Raw genomic sequence first — 17,644 nt, 5'->3', positions numbered from 1 at the left:
AATCCATATAAGGATTTGTTTTATCTTCTAAATTCTAAGTATTATAATCGGTATCTCAAATACTTCATACAATTTTACATATTGCGTATAATTTGTATAACAATTTTGCATATTTAAATTTACTATAAACGCATAAACACGCGTAATCTACTTGCTACAATTCGACCTGAACGCATTTCCACGCCTACAATCGTTGCTTTCTCTCAAACTCCATCAAACATGCTCTCATAATCACAAAAAAGAAAAGCAGAGGGGGGGAGGGGGGAGCAAACTTACAAGCACATACATAAAGGAAATATGCTAGTACGTTTGCATTATGCGCGGAAATACGAATAGCAAATAACGTCGTAAATTTCATTAGAGCAGTACGCGAGGTATACAAACTGGTATCGTTCCGCATGAAATTTTTTCTCGCTTTCATCCGTGCTATTTTCCGGTTGAAAATGTTAACACGGTGATGAACCACGTTTCTGGAGGTGTATACTCTGCATGCGTAAAGCATCGTCGGACAGTGAATTAGTATAACACGATAATTCATCCGCGTGCTTTTCTAAGATGCAATTTTCCACGGTGTGACCGTGCGTGCGCATACCTACATTACCTACCGTGTTCCGGCCCAAGTTGTGTGTCACAAGTGAAGCGTGTGATTCAGACAGCAATCTCTGTGATCCTCGGTTGCACTGCACATATGCTCATAACCGTTTCACACGATGAAATGGGGATGATATAGACGTTTTGTCGATACATATTTTACTATCGTTACTTCGTCTTCTGTTTTCTGGATTTTCGATAAAGAAAATTCAATAAAAAATTACAGTATATTGTTTTCATTACAATTTCAAATACTTTAGTCGTTATATCATTATTAACAGTCTGTATGATGTAACTTTGCTTGAAAGGTAAATGATAGGGATAACTTTCAATATTTCAACATATCTCGGAAAATGGGAAACTTCTACGGTTTCGTCATCTAATTAATATTCACGCGAAGCGTTGATCCTGACAAACCTTCGCGGAAGAAATCGATCCGTAGCTAGCGCGCCTGGTAAATCAGTTTGAAATTGCGCTTGCTCGCTCTCACGAGTGGATTACAATAAGCAGATTAGAGCGTGTAGTTTCCCCGTGTATAAACCTATTGTTTAAAGTTCGTTACGAGAAAACTCGTGAATCGCTGCTGAACTCGTTCCAGGGTAACCGATTCTCGAAATCGCGTTTTCTTTTTCAAAAAATATTTTCACCGATATCCAGCCGATCCATAGGGACAACATTCTAAAGACATAAAATTTCAATTATTTCTAACGTCACGGGCCAGGAATTTCTTATTTTATTCGTAGAATAAAAATTTTGTAATCAATGTTAAGTTAATTATGACAAGTTTTCTTGAAATCACAAATTGTTTTCTAATTCTACTCTTTGATTTTAGATTTCTTTTTCTACATGATATTGTGTATATATATATATATAGTTTGCGTAATTAATATTATGGTTAATACATACATTTTAATAAAAGTAAATTTTCCTTCATAAAGTGTACCTACACGGAGACTTTTGTGTATGATAAATTACAATGACCTGAAATTGTGGGTTAGTGTACGCTTTTTACGCGAATAAGCAGCAGTATACTCAATATTTGTCGATCTAATATTTGAATACCAGTTGAGCAAACGCTACTCGACCTTCCTAATTCCGGGTCTGTGACAGCATGTTTCCTTTACCACAATTTCTCCTATTGCTATCGCAATTACTTGCTTGAAAAATATTTTAGATTTATTGGAAAATTAATCCCCTTTCGCTCTTACGCAATTACGTTGTAGAACAATTAAGCATAATAAGAAGAAGAAAAATGGAATTAGGATTGTATGCGTTTAACGATAAAACAAAACATATACAATTTTTGTTAATTGAGAAATGTTAGAATGTTAGGTTGACTTAGTAAGACGAAGCCCTCAAATGTTTAAGTACAGAAAACTTTTATAACTTTTATGTATATATACATATTACGATATATGTATAAAATAGTGAAAGAAAGTTATGCCAATGTGTACTCGCCTTAATACGTTTAAGTACCTATAAGACTTATAAGAAGAGTTAATTTTGTTGTTCAAACGAAACCTCGAAATTAGTCGCGGGCATAACTCACTTTATGTCTCACAATACACAAGACAAAACGTATATTAGATTACACGATAGGAATATATGTATATTCGGTATTTGTACACCAACTTTACCAAGCAACCTTTCAACGTGCTTAATGAAAGGCGCCATTATATCTGACTAACCGGCTTTATCACATTAACGAGGTCTTAATATCGGGGCTATGGGAAACTGAACGGATACCATTCAACAGTCGATATACCGTAATCTCTTCTCCGTGCAAGCCTCATTTCCGTCGGGTTTTACTGACGATTTTTCTGCGCGATACTCACAAACACGTCCTGTAGGTTAGGTTTAAAAATAACTCTGTCGAACATCTGTTCGTTACATTTCTTCCTTTGTAATAATAAAGTTGTTGATAATTTCTAGAATGTAATAAATAGGACCATAATCATAATATATAGGTTTCGAGCACTTTATGATCTCTTAACCTCAAAATTTATTACCTTCTTCTATTAATCACAATACAATATATGATAGCTACAATAGCTATTAGGAAAATTGACTTCTGTCAATATTATTACTATTATCAATATTTAAGTATAGCAGGTACTGAGCGTTGTAACTTTATCTTAAAGATTTGTTAACTCTCGAACATATATATTTTACGTAATGATAAGGAGTTAAAGGTAGGATTTTATACTGAAATAACTTTTAGAGACAGCCACAATTTGAGGTGAATCACCTCAAACAAACGTATACCTGTGTGAGACACGCACCGATGGATCCATGGGATGTTCGTATTGATCGAACCACACCCGTATTTTCTACATCCCCTCCCACACACACACAAACGCACAAACACGTACAGACGCAATGCACACGGATTACGGATGCATGCGCACAAAATTCATGGAACACCATGAACCCCCTACCCCTATTACAGCTGAACCCCACTCTTCGGACTGCACTTCGGGATTCAGCAAATGCTCTTTCAGTCGGATATAAATTATTTTCTACGGTATTGATCCGTTTGTATTTTTTAAAAATATTGTCGGTAAAAATCATTACCTATTGTCAAAACTAAATTAAAAATTGTACGTTACAATTTCAATTAATAATGCTTCCGCCGAACAATAGGTTATGTCATTTCTACCTTTGCTATCATTCGAATTCATATCTTTCTTCTTCTGTCAATAATTTCTTAACTTGTAGGGGGATTTGTATTTCGCACAACATGTAACTCTTTACTGTCTACTATAGATATTACTGATCGGTAATATACTGTGAAATAATGGTTCTTCTTAAAGGCTGTCAAACACAGTTGCTTTGAAAGTACGTCGGAAAATAGTTCGCAGTTGAACAGAAACGACACTTCTGTTGACATTCCGTTATTGCCACTCATGAGTCAGAAAAACAATAACAGCTCGCGTTTGGAACCGCAGCTGTTCTTACCGTTTCAATTCTTCGTGTCTGCATCTGGTCAGTCATGTACCGGGTGTTCTAATAGATTATAAACGTTCCAATAATAGAAACATTTTTTAAATTTACTACTTTCATTATTCCCCGTACAATTAACCTCAAGACAAATATATTAAATATAGTCAATAATAATACAAAAATTAGTAATTTATTTACATTACTCTTGGTAGTTAACCTTCGAATAATCTTTAATGTTATGTAGCCGATAATAGTAAGAAAATAAATAATTTATTTCGGATATCTTTAAAATAAATATCTTTTAAACATTTAGTTGTCCTTGTTTAATTATGGAAATGTTTAATGGTACTATTAATTTTTGACATTAACTGGTGCATTTCTCATGTTCAGGATCAGAGGAAAGTAAGTGTCCCGTGTAATTAGACGCGATGCAGCGTATTCACGGATGATTTACGCGGTGGCGCATGATTTCCGCTTTTCCCTTTATTCGCAATCTTCTATCGCTGGTGGACCATGTCCATTCGTTGTCTATTTAAGCTGGACACATATTGTTCGGATAGAATTTGTTAATCCACTCTCTTATTAAACGTCAGCATACATATATTTCCATTGAATAGATGTTCTTTATAATACGTGCTACCATATGTTAACATATTAGCATTAATGTAATATACAGCTGTTTATAATTAAACTTTCAAAGTACGTAGCATATTGTAGCTTTTAGCTCAAAAACAGGACATTGAACTTTATCTTCTCTCTTTTTAACCATCATAATAAACTGATTTTGTAACATGTAGAGATCAGCAGTGACAGAAGAAATGATACATACAGTATACGACGAATTAACCGAACCCCTGGATTCAAACCCGGATCTTTCGTTTCCCGGTGGACTACTCTAATCAATTGGCCTATTCAGGTCGTGACATATTCTTTCTCCCTGTCTTTAGTATTCGAAAATGACTATCACCTACAATAGACCTAACTACGTAATTAACCTCATTCGAATTGTGGACTAGAAATCAAAGTAACCTAAAAAGGTAGATTACCTAATCTAGAAGCAAAAAATATTCAAGAACAAACGTTACATCCGAAGACTGTAAAGCGAAACGGAAGTGGCTTATCGAATTACTATGTTGGAATTCTTTTGTTTGCCTGACGACTACTCTAATCAATATTCTCGTCGAAAGATGGCCACCACTTGCGGATCGGTACTAACAATAATCCTGTATCAAATTCGAAGAAGTACTTAACAGCAGCGGGAATGACGGAAATAGAAAAGGAAACAGTAGGGAGCAAAAATTTTGTTCCCCAGCTTCCTGTGTCCTTTGAAAGCGAAGACACATTTGGTGTTAGGATGAAGGATCTATTTTCAGTCCTGTGCCCAAGCTATGCTTGGGAGCAAATTAACCTTCCCCTCTTCTGGTCTGGCATAGTATGTATACGCTACTAGCGATATACCATGTTATATAGTCGAATACAAATGCAGTAAGGCATGCAGAGGGGAGATGACGAACCACGTGAGGGTTTCAATTGTGGACAGGATTGATCTATTTGAAGGAATCGATGGTTAGGCAGGAACTTGTGGGAATGAGGATTGATGGGTGTCCCTCTGATAGCCAGAGTAGAGCTCATGGAAATTGACATTAAGGGCATGAAGGACAAACCATGTTTTTAGAAATTGTGCTTTAGATATATGCTATTAGGTTTTAATTTATCATGTCACTGCTTACGGAAGTATTTGAACATTTATAGAAATAAATCTAATTAAATCTATATAAATTTAATAATCTAATAAATTCTTATGAATTTAATATACTGGATAATTAACTATTTAAATAATTTTGGGATCTCTGCGAAACGTATGCTTCTTCTGTAAATACGTATCTCGTAACTTTGTCTTCGTACATTTTGTTTTGTTTCGAACTTTACCGATTTAATCTTAGTAGTCATATTTTATTGAAATTTCAAAAAAGTTTCTATAATACATTCGTAAATATTTTCTATATGTATTGACTTTCACGACTCAAATTGCATATGTGTATTGTATCATACAAGAAAGTATGATTGACAATTGTGATAGTTTTCTAGAGTTTTCTCGTAAAGGTCAATTTGTTATCCGTTCATTTTATCTTGGTTTCAATTAATTCCCTTCAGAAATGTGGCACATGTTATCGCGGGCTTCAACATTCATCGAGGTCAATGCCTGATGCTTAGAAAAAGCTAGGGAAACCACCCTTTACGAAGCGATTCGTCTTGATCGAGACGCACATATGGTGGTTGCAACGGAGACGATAAAAAATAACAAAGAGCTTCTGTATCAGTATTCTCGCCCAGTTTGAAAACAATTGATAACTCCATGATGACGGCGGGGTCATCTATCGTGCAAAATAATTATTGCTTGCTGATATGTTTTCCATGCTGTTTCTGTGCCTCGTGTTTTTCCATTCTTTCAACGCGCGACGGTGACCTACAAGAAATCATGACATCTCGTGGATCGTTAAATTTCAAAAATTTTTTTCCCACTACGTTTATAACTGTTAAAATATTTTCTAAATAATATCATTGAAATGTCAACGGAACATTGAATTATAGATTGTTTTGTACATATTAATTCGAATGTTAAATTACTATTTTTGTATATACATATGCTAGAAGAATTATTTAGAATAATACTCGTTCATCGTTTGCTGTAGAGAACCCGTAGATTATGGTTCATAATCGTTTCGTCGCAATTTAATCGGTTGATATATACAAACGTTGAGGATAGTTCCTCGATCTGCGCTCAACACAACACGAAAACAAAGAGTTCCGATTGGAGAGTGACTCGTAAACAAATCGTTGGACGCCTCATACGTCTTGAAGACGTCTGATATATGCTTCGTTTGGCCGAAGATTGCCGCAGCCTGTTCTGCGACTAGGTGCGTGTATTCCACTCCTGAAATACTAGTCGTATTTTGACCCTTTGTACCAATAATTATACTACCTACAACGACACCGCGTAAACGCCACTATGCCTAGCGCACGTCACGTGACTAGCAATATCTTATTCCAGATCTTATTAAGAAGTTGAAATTTACTTCTATTTTGCATAGAAAGTGACGGTTAAAATATTTTTTTTTTTTATAAAATCAATGTAGCAGAACGTTTTCAGTTATTATAGTTTATAGTTCGTTGCTAATGGCGAGTATATAGAGTAGACTGGAAATAATCGTCGCTATATTTCTTATAAACGCTTAAGGAAGCTGTATGGAAGTCTTAGCAGCGATAATTGGGGGTAATGCGTTCCTACTTAGAAGCATATTAATTGTCATGGGTTAACGTCATACCGACCATAAGTCCCACGGTGATGACTTAAGAACAAGAAAACGTCGGACAATTCTAATTTAATGAGAAGTATTAAAAAGAATTTCTGAAATTCTATAATGGAACTTACATTGGATCCAATGAAAGTTATCAATGGGCATTGGTAACGAAGGTCATCTCCGATGTAATTAGTAATTTATTTCAATTATTCATCACATTAATATTTCAGAAAATTGGAAAAATTGGGTAATGTTTTGAAGTATAAAGTCATTAATAGTATTGTTTGATTGGGCATTTATTTATAGCAGATGTAAACGCGTGACGAGATAAACGGCTCACGTCTCTCCGCGCGGGAAGATAAATGACGTTCGTTGGAAAGAAATTAGACGAAGAGGATATGTCGAATCGATTCGAACATGGTGTTTTAATTCCCACCCGGTACCACGATGTTGGCTGTTCCTGTGAAAGCCAACGCACATCATATTTTTCTGTAACACTCGCACGACCACCGCTGGGTCTTTTTTAGACTCACACTTTGTAATTCTAATGTTTATTATTACTTATGCAATTACGCTTATGTTAAGCTATTGATGGACTTTTGTTTTCTATTTCTCTATAACCTCCATTGATTGCTAGCTTTAACGACAAATCTTTGCATTCTTGGATCAATATTCATATTAACGAATTCAGTAAGAAAGAAAGTCTCTTCAAAAATTTCATTTTAACACTTGTATAAACTTAATCGAATTTCGACTGCATACACATGTATACGTATTTACATAAATTAATCTGTCTTATGTGCTAATCCGGATCTTATCTTGAAATTGTCAATGGAATGTGATTACTCACAAAATATCTAAGGAAACTAAAAATCTTAATGTCTCGTAACAAACTAATTCCTGGGTCTAAAGTTTAAAAGGATTCATTGCTAGCCGTGCGAGTATTAACCTAACCAAAACCTGTACGCAGAAATTGCGGTACGAACATGAACATCGTCGGACAGCCGGTCTGCACTTTCGCTGCGTGTTGAATCAACTTCACTTCGATATATATATATATATATATATATATATATGTATATATCAAGTCACGCGAGATTTGTGCATGCGATTTTGCTTGGAGGTTATGGTTTCGCAGGCGCCTTGATGTCTTCCCTGTCGATCGATTGAACGACCGACGACCACGCTCCTCCTGCAGGTAAACCTATCCGACTGCCATCTATCACGTAACAATACGTAATAGCAATTGAAATGACTAGGCGATACTGCTTCGCATAAACGATATCCAGTCATTTCTTTTTTCTTCTACATATTTTTTTATACAGGTTCATCCATGTTCATGCGATCTCTTGTTAATACACGGGATTTGTCACTACGTATATAAGTCTCTTACGCTCTTCGTCGTACTTACTCTCTTTTATATTTTCGCTTCTCTTTTATACTTGTCCCTTCACGCACACTTACGCGTGCTTCCTCCCGGTTCAGTGCGTTCTCTCACGGTCTGGTTTGTAGAGGGATCGCGGCGTTCAGAGGATTCGATGGTCGAAAGTCGAGTTGAACTACAATTCGAAGAACAAAGGTTTAATAACATCAATGATTAATAATACCGATTTAATTAATCAATGGCAATCTATAGATTTTTATTTTATGGAACTATTTTTACTGTATAAGTATTAATGCGGTGGTTAGTATTATCAGTTTTCTCAAGTGCTCGAACAGCTATATACTTGTTCTCTTTTCAACTTTCTCTCCGTTTCTGCCCTCTCTAGTTTCTTCAACTTCTTTGTTTTTACTTCATCGCTCCCTTTTCGTTCGTCCTCCTCGCACTCTCCATCCCTTTCGCTTTCTGTTCCCCTTCGTCCTATAGTCTCCCTTCTCTGGGTCCTCTAACTGTCTTCTTTTATTCGTGCACATGGTGTGCGTGACCCTGGGGTGCGTTGTTGCATGTCGTCGTCCACGATGGTCGCCGTTCTTCCTCCCGTACAATTGGTCGGTGCCAAGAATGGAGAAAATTATTCCCCTCAATTCCATGCAATTTAAAGGAATTAAGCGATCGCGAATCGTGCCTCACGTAGTAGTCCCGTAACTCCTGGAACCTTTCCCTTTCGCCCTTTGCTGGGAACTCGTTCCATGCTCGATTTTAATATCAGAACGGAACAAATCCGTTTCTGATGGTTAATTGTGTAACATTCATGTAAATGACACAATCATTGATAATCGCGAAGCTTTATAAACGATCATAATGAGAATTTGAACATTATAATACATGATTCTATCGTAACATATGATAGACTATTCTGATAATATATATGTTATGTTATCCTATCATTCGTTATGATTTAACGTAAACTAAACTAAATTTGAAAATTTAGTTTGAAGATTTAAATAATTATATGTAGATAAATATGACAAATAAAATAAATGGTTATATATAGGCATCACGAACTAGGTTCTGATATAAAGGCTTGTTTCTATCGATTAGAAGAATCTTAAAAGCATTCTGAAAGAATTAACATATTAGTTCACTGATCACGAGTTTCTTGAACTGAATCATGCAACAACTAAAATGCAGGGTACTCTCGTATCTTATCATCCAGTAACTATATTTGGTATTTTGATATTCCCGTTCGATTTAGCGCTGAATTCCATCTTCGGTTGAATTCCGGTATGCGATTCGTGTTACGCTCCAGAAATTGTCTGGCAATTATACAAAAAGCGAAGGAAAATAACTGTTCCTCGTTATGAAACGCAGGGAGGAAATCGTTGGATTGCAAAATTTTATAACTCCTACAAAATTGTCTACACTTGTACAGCTTTCTAGCGTAATTAATACTTCCGCGCTGAAACGAATGAATATTTGTCAAAACGTAAAAACACGTTACATGTGCACATATGTAAACGATAAAACGCATTGTTCGAATTTATTTTGAATATATTTGAATATACACGGGAGCCTTTTGTCAATATATTACGTGTATTTTATGGAATATTTTGAAATTTCATTAGTACCATAATAAGACTCAATTATTATGATTATATCGGTAAAGCTTTCTGGAATTGTTTATTATATATATTCAAGACAACTTCATACAACAATTCATACCTTATATTAATATTTTTTATCAAGTTCATGTTTGCTGTGTATGTCTTGTAACTTCTATGTATAATTTCGGATTGATTCCAAATTTTACCAATATAATCATGATAATGTCTCATCAGAATGTTCAATAAAATCTTAACATGTATTGTACAACTCGGATAATATACGTATACATGATAGCTTTCTACGATAAGCTGTCTATATCAAATACCTTCGTGAGTCAATGTATCAAATCAGCATATTTCAAATCTGAACGTCGAACGATTGAAAGCAACAAGCGATAAATCATATGGAATGTAATGGCCGATTAAGCGTCTTCCAGTGAATGAAAATGTTTTGTGTCACGCGATCGGCTTTGAATCACGTACAATTTGTCCGGTTGTCGGTGATAATGACGCATTAAGCAGCATTTTCATTATACAGAAACTATATCGTTAGATATATATACTCAAAAAGATAATCAGAAGATCACGCATCATAGACGTCGTATATACGTCTTTCCTTAATAATTGACTTCAACTAAACCTTCCTTTTGTTCGCTTGGTTAGAATAAAATTGTTCATAGTAGCGATTCTCCTATTGTTTCAAACAGTGTAGTTTCGTACTATCTTTTTTTCGCACCATTCTCTTTGTTCCTTCCTTGTAACTTTGTAATATTGACGGGTCAAGTTACACGGAGAAGATTTTATTCGTTCAAGCGCGCGTATTCATTTCTTTGCGACGAGACGTTAGTGGATCCGCCATGTTTGTTCTACTCGATAGAATATTTACCCATGATGTCTTTCTGTGTATATGTTCGCTGAAGGATTAACTTGTATCGTTCTGTTTACATAGAAGTATCCACATTGGTTAACGGAAACAGTGCTGCCACTTGTGACGTGGATATATTCTTTTATTTCCAATATTCCTTCGTATCGGATGAGAATCGAAGCATGAAATATGAAATTTATGACTTTTTTTATCGGTTACAGTTCGTTCAATTCATAAATTGAGAAAATGAAGTTGGTCTGGTGAAATCCATTAAATCCGCAACAAAGTGAAACGTAACTCGATGCTATTTCCTTGCTGTCGATAACTTTAGCGGGTGAAATTATTGCGTTTCATGATTCGTTGCGATCAGGCCGCTTTCATCTTGAATGCTGCTTTCATCATAGACGTGAGGCTTTTATCAAATGACATGGAAATAACGTGTATCGATGGAATGAATTCTTCCAAGCAGAAAGAATGTTTTGTTACTGAAGAAACTTTCAAGAATTTATTCGAAATGTCCGATCACCGATCATATCAGAATTAGTCGTGAATCTAGTAGAATATAAAATATACTTTTACTTTTTTGCGCAGAACATCAGGCAAACTGACGTAATTTCGACGTAGTCGAGACAAACAAAGAAAAGTTTTAGTGGCCATTTTTTGTATACATAATCGTATATATAATTACGTATAGAATTGTAGTACGAGATCTGCTTGTATGTTGTGCTTGATAATTCGACCAACAGATTCGTGACTCACTGCAAATTGCAGGAACATAATACATACATACTATATATATAATATATGACATATGATATTTTAAGGACATGTGTTACATTATACTACATTATAATCGACGACCTGTGCGATTCGTTAGTGTCGAGAGTATAATTTGGAAATTAATTATTCGATTTTAATTATTACATTTAACTGAAATAATGGAAAATTACTAACTACCAGTTACTAAACTATTGTTACTTTTAGTTCGTTCGATTCTGAATAATTATCTGATAAAAGTAAATTTTTACACACAATTTTTTAACAGAATAACATTGAACGATATGATTATTCCTCAGAAATTTCCTGGCCTGTTGTTTTAAATATTTTTTATTGAGATAACGATGACAATTTTCTCGTCTATTATCGCTCTTGCGTGATATTTCTCGATTCAAGCACAATGATTCATCGCGCTGGTCATTCCCAGGAAATTATGTGACACACACGGGTCATCGATAAAGCTTTATCATACATCTCGCAATCAGAGAACTCGCTGAAAATTCGTTTACAGAGCAATGACGTCCTAGAAAATAGAGAATGGATAATGAGAAAATGGTAGCGGAGGATTCGATGTTCCCGCGCAATTTGATTCGATTTTTCTCCTATAATTACTTACTTTGGAATTATGTATTTTGGAAATTGACCTAACATCACATTAACGTAAAACTTTATAATTCATTTTTCTCGTTAAATTTATATTTTGGAATTTTTTAACATAATGGTTTCGACAGGAAATTTCGATGATTTTCTCAATATCTTTTTCGCCGCATTAGATTAGTATTAATTCTAACAATAAGTAACAACCGAGGCTATGAAAGGCGAGCCATGCGCAAGTTTACTGTTCGCATACTTAAAATTCCTGTATCCCTGAGTGTATTTGTAGAGAACTGAGTAATCCCCCGCTGATAGGAGGGACAATTGCATTATCCCATTTCCGTTCCAGACAACTGTACAGCAGACCTCTGCCACTTCCCATCACTTCCCTTTCTGTATGAACATTCTCCAATCTCTTTCTCCGCGTTACCAAGTGCCATTTCTAATTTTGGCTTTTTCCGAGGCCAAGGACAGCTACGTCTGCGAGGTCAGTCTACCTGGAGATAGTACCAGCTATGTCAAATATTAACCTAAGCTAGGGAGAAGTATTCCTTTTCTCGCTCACTCCTAAGTCCCTTGAACTATATTTTAACACGAAATTAATATATATATAATAGTAAATATTATCGGAGATCTTGACAAAGAGAAATCAAAAGAATCTTTCGACCTTATTAAAATGTACATGGCCGCAGTTTCGTAACAAACGAGAAACATTCATATTCGAATCCAGTCACGCCAACCGAGTCGATACCAATTCTTTTGCCGCGTACGCTTGTAAAGGATAAAAATAGAGACTGTTCGGAGGGAGAGAGAATTTTTCCAGTTCCGGAGTTCCGGGGAATGATAGTCTCGAATGCGAGTCCCGAGGAGACGACAGAGCCGCGCGTGAATGCACGCGCGTGAGATGAAATACTACGCCGCCTCTGCCTGTGTGAGTGTTGCGCGTCATTAAGCCGCGATCGCATGGACGTTCGAAACAGAAATTATTAGAAACAAACGTCATTCTCGACGGATATTGTTACGGGGAGAGTTAACGAGGAAGAAGTCTCGGCGAAGATTCTGTTGAAAGAATCGTAAAAGATGAGGAAAAATGTAAAGATCATCTCAAACGATCCGTAGAGAAGTTTCGCCATTTGCTTAATACGATTCAACATGAAGTTAAAACAAGTAATAAAGTTAATGTAAAAAAAAGGTAAAAATAATGTAAAAAAGAAAAAGAAATAATAAATGCAGCCGCGTACGAATACTTTTTGTAGCCACTGTACTCGCAGAATAAAGAATAACGTGACTAATATGAACGCGGCTTAAGGGATTTTAAAAGGGGCTGAAATAGAACATTTCAGATGCGTGTGCAGTCCCACGCGACTTGTGCCTCCGTTTCGCCTCGTATAAATACACGTGTGCGGTTACCTTCGAGCTTCTGTTTAACCCTACGTGGCGACTGACAGACGGGGAGGGTAAGTCGAGGCGCCACGACGCCTAGACCGACGCCTGGCGTCGCACGCAACGCACAACCGGTGTCTCTCTCGTGGCGACCACGTCGGGGACCGTGAAACAACGCCGGTACATGCTTTATCAGTGCTTCCTATAGTACTGACGCCGCTCGTTCAGGTTGCTTCCTGGAAAAGCGGCGCGAATACTGCCCACGAATATTTTATCTGCATCGATTGCCGCCTTTCCGACGTTATTACGTGAGAAGCGGACAGGCACGCGTGTCTAGAGTACCCGTTACTGCATAATGCGATAAGCTTTGCTAAGTGGTACAGTACTTTTAATTTTTTGTCCCGATGCTATCACAGAATATAACGGCAATGCAGAACAATTGCAGAGAATTTTAGTGACGGTGCAGGACTATCGTCTCTTCTTCAGGCGTAATCGTTCTCAATATCAAGGATAAATTTACTATGGTATATAACTATATCTACTGAATATACTTGTCGCAATAAGACAATGAAACCTTCGAGGAGCTGTACTAAAAATAAATTTACGAAATTAGTCCTCGTTTCTTTTCTTTTTTTTTTTTTTTTTTTTTTGACTATAGCGTCGGTTTGTCGGAAAGTATTAAAAACTTATACCTACGTCACTCGGTTAATCCATATCATCGATCGTACACGCAGCTCGCGTTTACAGAATTGGTTGTTTTACGGAATCGAAAAAAAAAAAAAAAAAAAGAAAATGTACACTGCCAACCATAAGTATTAGGACATTTAGACTTAGATAGTTTGTTAATGCATTGAATTATCTTCAACATTATACATGTATTGATGCGTACATAGAGTGTTTACCTTAATAGCAGGTTTTTTTTTATAAAATGTATTTGTATGTCTTTTCAGCGGATTGAATTTCCAAGATCTGATGGCCAGACAGGGCGCTATCGATTCCCCACCAAAAACTCCTTTCATTATGGGATCCGAGTGCGCAGGTGACATCGAGCAAGTTGGCGAGGGCGTGGAGAACTTTAAAGTAAGTGAACCAAGAAACATCCCAGCCAGAAAACTTTACATCCAGCTTTGTCAGTTGTTTTATCGGCAAAGAGTCTTTAAAAAGCAGTTATCTTTAACTTATTCTCAACTCTCAACGCTCTATTCAAATTCCGCGAACCATCAAATTCAAATCTTCGACGAAGTATCATCGCCTTTGCTTATCAATGTCAAACGAAGAGTTTCAAACGATTCATCGTACACTTGGTGAAATAATTTCTAAAAATCTTCACGGAGAATTATTTTATCTTATTTTATTCATTTATTTTTCCATAGTCTTCCCCTTTGAATTAACATGGACTTCTAATTATATTTTTCTTTGATTTATGCTCATGTTTTGAACAAAAGTTTTTTAATAGGTAAATGTTTGTCAGCGATTTAATGCTAACCTTACCTGACCCGGTCGAGTGACCGTTTGGAAAATTTAATTTAAAATTGCACATTCGTTGTTATTATTTTTGTTCGTCTAACTTTATGTAAATTCTTATATTATCTGATTTCTCAACTTTTGTTAATAACAGGACTTAAATAAAGTTAGACGAACAATAGAAGTAACAATGAATGTACAATTTTAAATGAAATGTTCAAACCGTTCATGTGACCCAGGTCTGGTAAGGTTAGCGTTAAAACGATATATTTATCTGTGTGTAGCTCTTTTATTCGTGGCATAGCACCGTATAATCTACATCAACAATCCCCTAAAATATGTATGAAAGGGTGGCTCAAGAATCGCTTGATATGATAATAAATGCAAATTTGTGTTAAGGGAAAAAAAAGAGGCGTGTACTTTCGTTCTTTTCACGTGCAACGTAATATACTCTAGTCTCGATAGTTATTCCTTTGAGCTGGCTCGATTCCTATCGATTTTTCCATGGTTGCCTCCGGACAGAAACGACGTCTAATATTTCCCAGCGACATCGACCCAACGCAACGTTGTGTCATGGAAAATATTGTGTCCACCGAGGAAAAAGCGACGTCACGCTTAGGAACGTTATTATACTGTCGAATCATCTTTCTTCCATCGTCGTTTTTTCCCAGACGCCACGTGGTCATCTGTGAAATATTAACCGGTTCAGTTTTTGATTGTCGTATTTAACGAGACGGAGAGAAATTTCTTCCGATAAAACTAACTAGGAGTAGATTGCGGTGACTCGATTGATAGACTGCTGCGGCACTTTTGAGAAATTTAAGATTCCGAAACTCTGTGTACAACATGCAACGATATATACGATATTTAAAGTACTTGAACGCTCGCTATATTTAGCAGGCGAAATAAATTTTTATCGATGTTCCATTTCTGTAATTACGTTCGTAAGAATATAGAACAGCATAGACATTTACGATCTATCGATTAGAATATATACAATTATAACGCTATAAATTAGCTCACTGATATTTTTCATGAAATGATATTCTGCGTTTATCGTTACACTCCTTTAAATTGTAGACACGTACTCCGGCAGAGAATAGAATTGTAATTTAATTGACTGTAAGATTAGAGGGTGATACCTTGACGAGTTGAAATACGCGACTCCAGACTCCAGATTTGAGAAGCCAGATTCTCAAAATCTTGGCTCAAACCAATATGATTTTCAACCGCTCGATTGTCATTCGGAACGTAAGAAAATGTATGTACGTATTTTTACTCGCTTTATGATAAACACAGGCAATCAAAGTTACAGTCAATCATAATTTATATTTTCGTTCTCATAAGCAAACAGAATTCTTTCTACGAGTTCAACCATCGTTTCCTTCGAGTCGGTAAAAAAACTTAGGAAAAAAAGCCGTCAAAGGAGAAAGGTTTCTCAACGAAAAACGCGTCCGGTCTTGATTATGAAGCAAGAAAAAGCGATCGTTTCACTCTCAGACAGAAAACGTCCCGCGGCAAAGTGGTAGCCCGCCCGAAGGAAAATTCGTTCTCGAAATAGTCGTTCCGCGTTCAGTCCATCGCGTCGTCCTTGAATTTTTCACCCACTAATCTTTCCGCAAGGGTGGAGTCCCACGGTACTCTTGGAGCTTGGTACTGTGGTAGACGCCACAGGAAAACGCTTCTTTCTCCAAACTCTATTCTTCCTCCTTTCTCTCTGTCTCTCGCATCTTGGGGTGGTCTATTTTCGCGACTCGCGAAACTGCTCGAGGTCACGAGGGGGAGAACCGAGCAGAAGATGCCAGGTTTAAGGCTTTAGGGTCAAATATCCGAGCAGCGCGTGTAAACGACCGGCCAGCTTGTACAGCATATACAGGATGTTTCAGAAATATTACCATTACCTTGTAATATGAATAATACGAATAACGCGTAATACGAGCCGAACTGACCACTTCTTCGCTTCTTTATAAAATTCCGAGTTCGTTGTTTGGATACGTGGCTGGGATCGAATTTCTATCTTTTGAAACCGTCAGGGTTTTGGAGAAATAAATTGCACGCGTAAAGTTGTTTCTTCTCGAGAAACAAATAAATAAAGCAAATAATGCCAATCAAATTTCGTTAGTTAGCGCTTTTCTACTGTTCTAATTTTGAAGTTGACTTTGCAAAATGTTATGCATAATAAATTACGGTATATGTATAGAAATTTCGTATGGTAAATGTTTGGATATTTTCATGAGCCATCGTTATGCGTAACAGCATACGCACGTAAAATTTCGAAACAAACAAGGAGTATTTATATCTCGAAGAGGAAGATTTTCCAGAGACTAATGTTTATGTAACATTTTCCCTTCCTTAGGGAGAGTAGAATACAGTACCGAAGCTTGGCCACCTATTTTTGAAACATCCTGTATAGAGAGTATATACGTGAAAGTGGGAAGCTTTTCGAGATGGAATATTCGAGCACGCAGCGCCCTCTAACCCAGACCTTTCCTTCCCCTCTGGCTCGCTTCCTCGAGTTCTTGGCATTGTTGGGTTTATATGTGGCGATCTTCCCTCTCTCTGTTTTATTCATTTACTCGCTTCTTTATGGGATAATCTGCCTTGCCGCAGGGGTTCTCATTTGAAGATGGTTAATCGCTGTTTGAAGGAATTATCGGGATGCGTTATATCACGTTGTTGCTGCAACGATGGCAACCGTTATCCCCTCTGTACAGATATTTGAAGATCGATAAAGAAGGGA

The 17,644-nt window shown here is 36.5% G+C and overlaps 1 protein-coding gene and 2 long non-coding RNA genes across 3 annotated transcripts in view; 1 reads left to right on the top strand and 2 right to left on the bottom strand.

The window, feature by feature from the left end:
* The window catches only part of LOC139995661 (synaptic vesicle membrane protein VAT-1 homolog-like), a 35,173-nt gene that overhangs the window by 6,468 nt on the left and 11,061 nt on the right, over positions 1-17,644 (top strand). The window contains exon 2 of the mRNA XM_072019327.1: positions 14,391-14,520. Within this exon, the coding sequence (XP_071875428.1) occupies positions 14,391-14,520 (130 nt within the window). The remainder of the gene's footprint in view (positions 1-14,390; positions 14,521-17,644) is intronic.
* On the bottom strand, positions 1,850-3,576 carry LOC139995641 (uncharacterized). The gene is made up of 2 exons (XR_011802028.1): positions 2,601-3,576; positions 1,850-2,519 (listed from the first exon to the last, which is right to left on the bottom strand). It is a non-coding gene; the product is annotated as an uncharacterized lncRNA (long non-coding RNA).
* Positions 11,778-14,395, bottom strand: LOC139995666 (uncharacterized). Its single transcript, XR_011802034.1, has 3 exons — positions 13,468-14,395; positions 12,080-12,554; positions 11,778-11,986 (listed from the first exon to the last, which is right to left on the bottom strand). It is a non-coding gene; the product is annotated as an uncharacterized lncRNA (long non-coding RNA).

The sequence above is a fragment of the Bombus fervidus genome, chromosome 16 (genome assembly GCF_041682495.2).
Source record: "Bombus fervidus isolate BK054 chromosome 16, iyBomFerv1, whole genome shotgun sequence".
Lineage (NCBI taxonomy): Eukaryota > Metazoa > Arthropoda > Insecta > Hymenoptera > Apidae > Bombus > Bombus fervidus.
The sequence above is the reverse complement of the archived record's forward strand: the minus strand, read 5'-3'. Positions and strand labels throughout refer to the sequence as shown.